This window comes from Merops nubicus, unplaced genomic scaffold (genome assembly GCF_000691845.1).
Source record: "Merops nubicus isolate BGI_N331 unplaced genomic scaffold, ASM69184v1 scaffold33037, whole genome shotgun sequence".
Classification (NCBI taxonomy): domain Eukaryota; kingdom Metazoa; phylum Chordata; class Aves; order Coraciiformes; family Meropidae; genus Merops; species Merops nubicus.
This window is the reverse complement of record NW_008622832.1, coordinates 3,793-5,477: the sequence shown is the minus strand read 5'-3', so window position 1 is coordinate 5,477 and position 1,685 is coordinate 3,793. Positions and strand designations below refer to the sequence as shown.

The following is a 1,685-nucleotide window of genomic DNA, read 5'->3' as shown; positions in this document are numbered from 1 at the left end:
CCTCCGGCTGAAGAGCCCAGGACCAAACCTGACTGGAACGGCGTGGCCGTGATGGTGCCCGACGGGAGCCCGGCCAGGCCTGAGAACAGCTGCTGGGGTGAGGAACCTTCAGCCTTCAGACTTTCAAAAACTCCACTTTCGTCCACGCTGGTTTCAGAACTGACTGTCTGGCTCCGGTTCCTGCCGTGGATGGAGATCAGAGAGAGGTGATTAAACTACCAGGAGTGCTGCAGAACCTCTGTCTTTTAGCCCAGTCCTGAACGCAGTCATTTAAGAGTTCCTCACAAACTATCAGGACACACAGGTCTCCAGATGACAGATGCTTTCCCTCTATTTACTCTTGGAAAGTCACAGTTGCAGAACTAGAGACCAGTAACCAGACTCCTAAGGTAAGATCAGAGTACTGCTAAAGAACTGATCAAAATGCACCAGCTCCTTCCTCTGAGGAACGGAGTTCCCCATCACACCCTCTACTTTTGAAGGAACCAAAGAAATAACACATCTGATACCAAATTCAACATCTTCTATACATCTTTTCAATATTTTTCAACATCTTTTTAATATTTAAAGAAGAATAACAAAACCTCATGTAACCTGACACAACACAACCAAGACAGGGCACATTATATATGAATTAATCAAGCTAACTCAAAGAAATTACCTACCCCCACTCTTCTGTCTTTAGGGATGATCACTACTTGCCCAGTGATTATAAAACACCAACAAGAGGCAGAGTTAACTGGGGAAGAGAAGCACTGAGAGCTGCTTGTGTGTCCCAGACCAAGCAAACACTAGAAGTGAAGGATCTGCTCATGGGTCAAGAGACATTGTTTTATTTTTATATTCTTGGTAAACTGGACATGAATGTACCCAAATTACTGGGCACTGGACAGAATTATATGTGGCACTGATTCTTTCCTGAGCTTGTTGGATTATAACCAGATTCCAAAAAGAACATCCTGAATATCTTCAGCCTAATACCTAAAAAAACCCCAGACTTTCTTCACCTGAACTCATTACTGTGGTACTGCAATGAATACACAAAGTTTAGATGGCAGGGACCACTACAGGTAACAAGCAGAACAATCATTAGGCAGTAAAAGCCTGGCAGGCAGTAAATACCTCTCTAACTTGCAAAAGAATAAGTAAAGTTCAGCAAGAGGCGAAGCCCACAAACAAGGCATGTTGCAGAGCTTTGGTCTCTCTTGGTTTTAATCTCTGGAGATCTCTAACTTCAGAAATAGTGGTCACAGGCTGAAGCAGCACATGCAGGCACATACAGGGCCCTTAACCCTCTCTGTCCCATGGGTTCAGAGGCCTCCCCAAGCAGCTTACAGGGCACAGAGCACTGCCTTTCATCTCACTCTGGAGACAGCTTCAACCCTCTCTGGGCATACCTTCCCACTAAGTAAACTCCTAATAAGGCTTTCTATAGCTACACCTCAATCCCAGTGTCTCTCCACAGGTTCCAGCAAGGCATTAAGTCAACAAGATGTTGCACACCTCTTTTGGGTTCAAAATATTCATCAGCCAGATCTTGGTATTTAACACCTAACACTAATTCAGGGATGTCTACACAGGACAGGGACACAGTGTGACAAACAGATTGGGTGGAACCCAGTGTAACAGATAAAGGCACAACTGTTGTTTGGAACAATACTATCAGGACACTATGCTTTCAGCAG

The 1,685-nt window shown here is 44.7% G+C and overlaps 1 protein-coding gene across 1 annotated transcript in view; it reads right to left on the bottom strand.

Moving 5' to 3' along the window:
* RNFT2 (ring finger protein, transmembrane 2) overlaps positions 1-1,685 on the bottom strand; it is a 26,404-nt gene that overhangs the window by 23,443 nt on the left and 1,276 nt on the right. The window contains exon 2 of the mRNA XM_008944925.1: positions 1-180. This exon is cut by the window's left edge and continues 320 nt beyond it. Coding sequence (XP_008943173.1) covers positions 1-180 — 180 coding nt within the window. The remainder of the gene's footprint in view (positions 181-1,685) is intronic.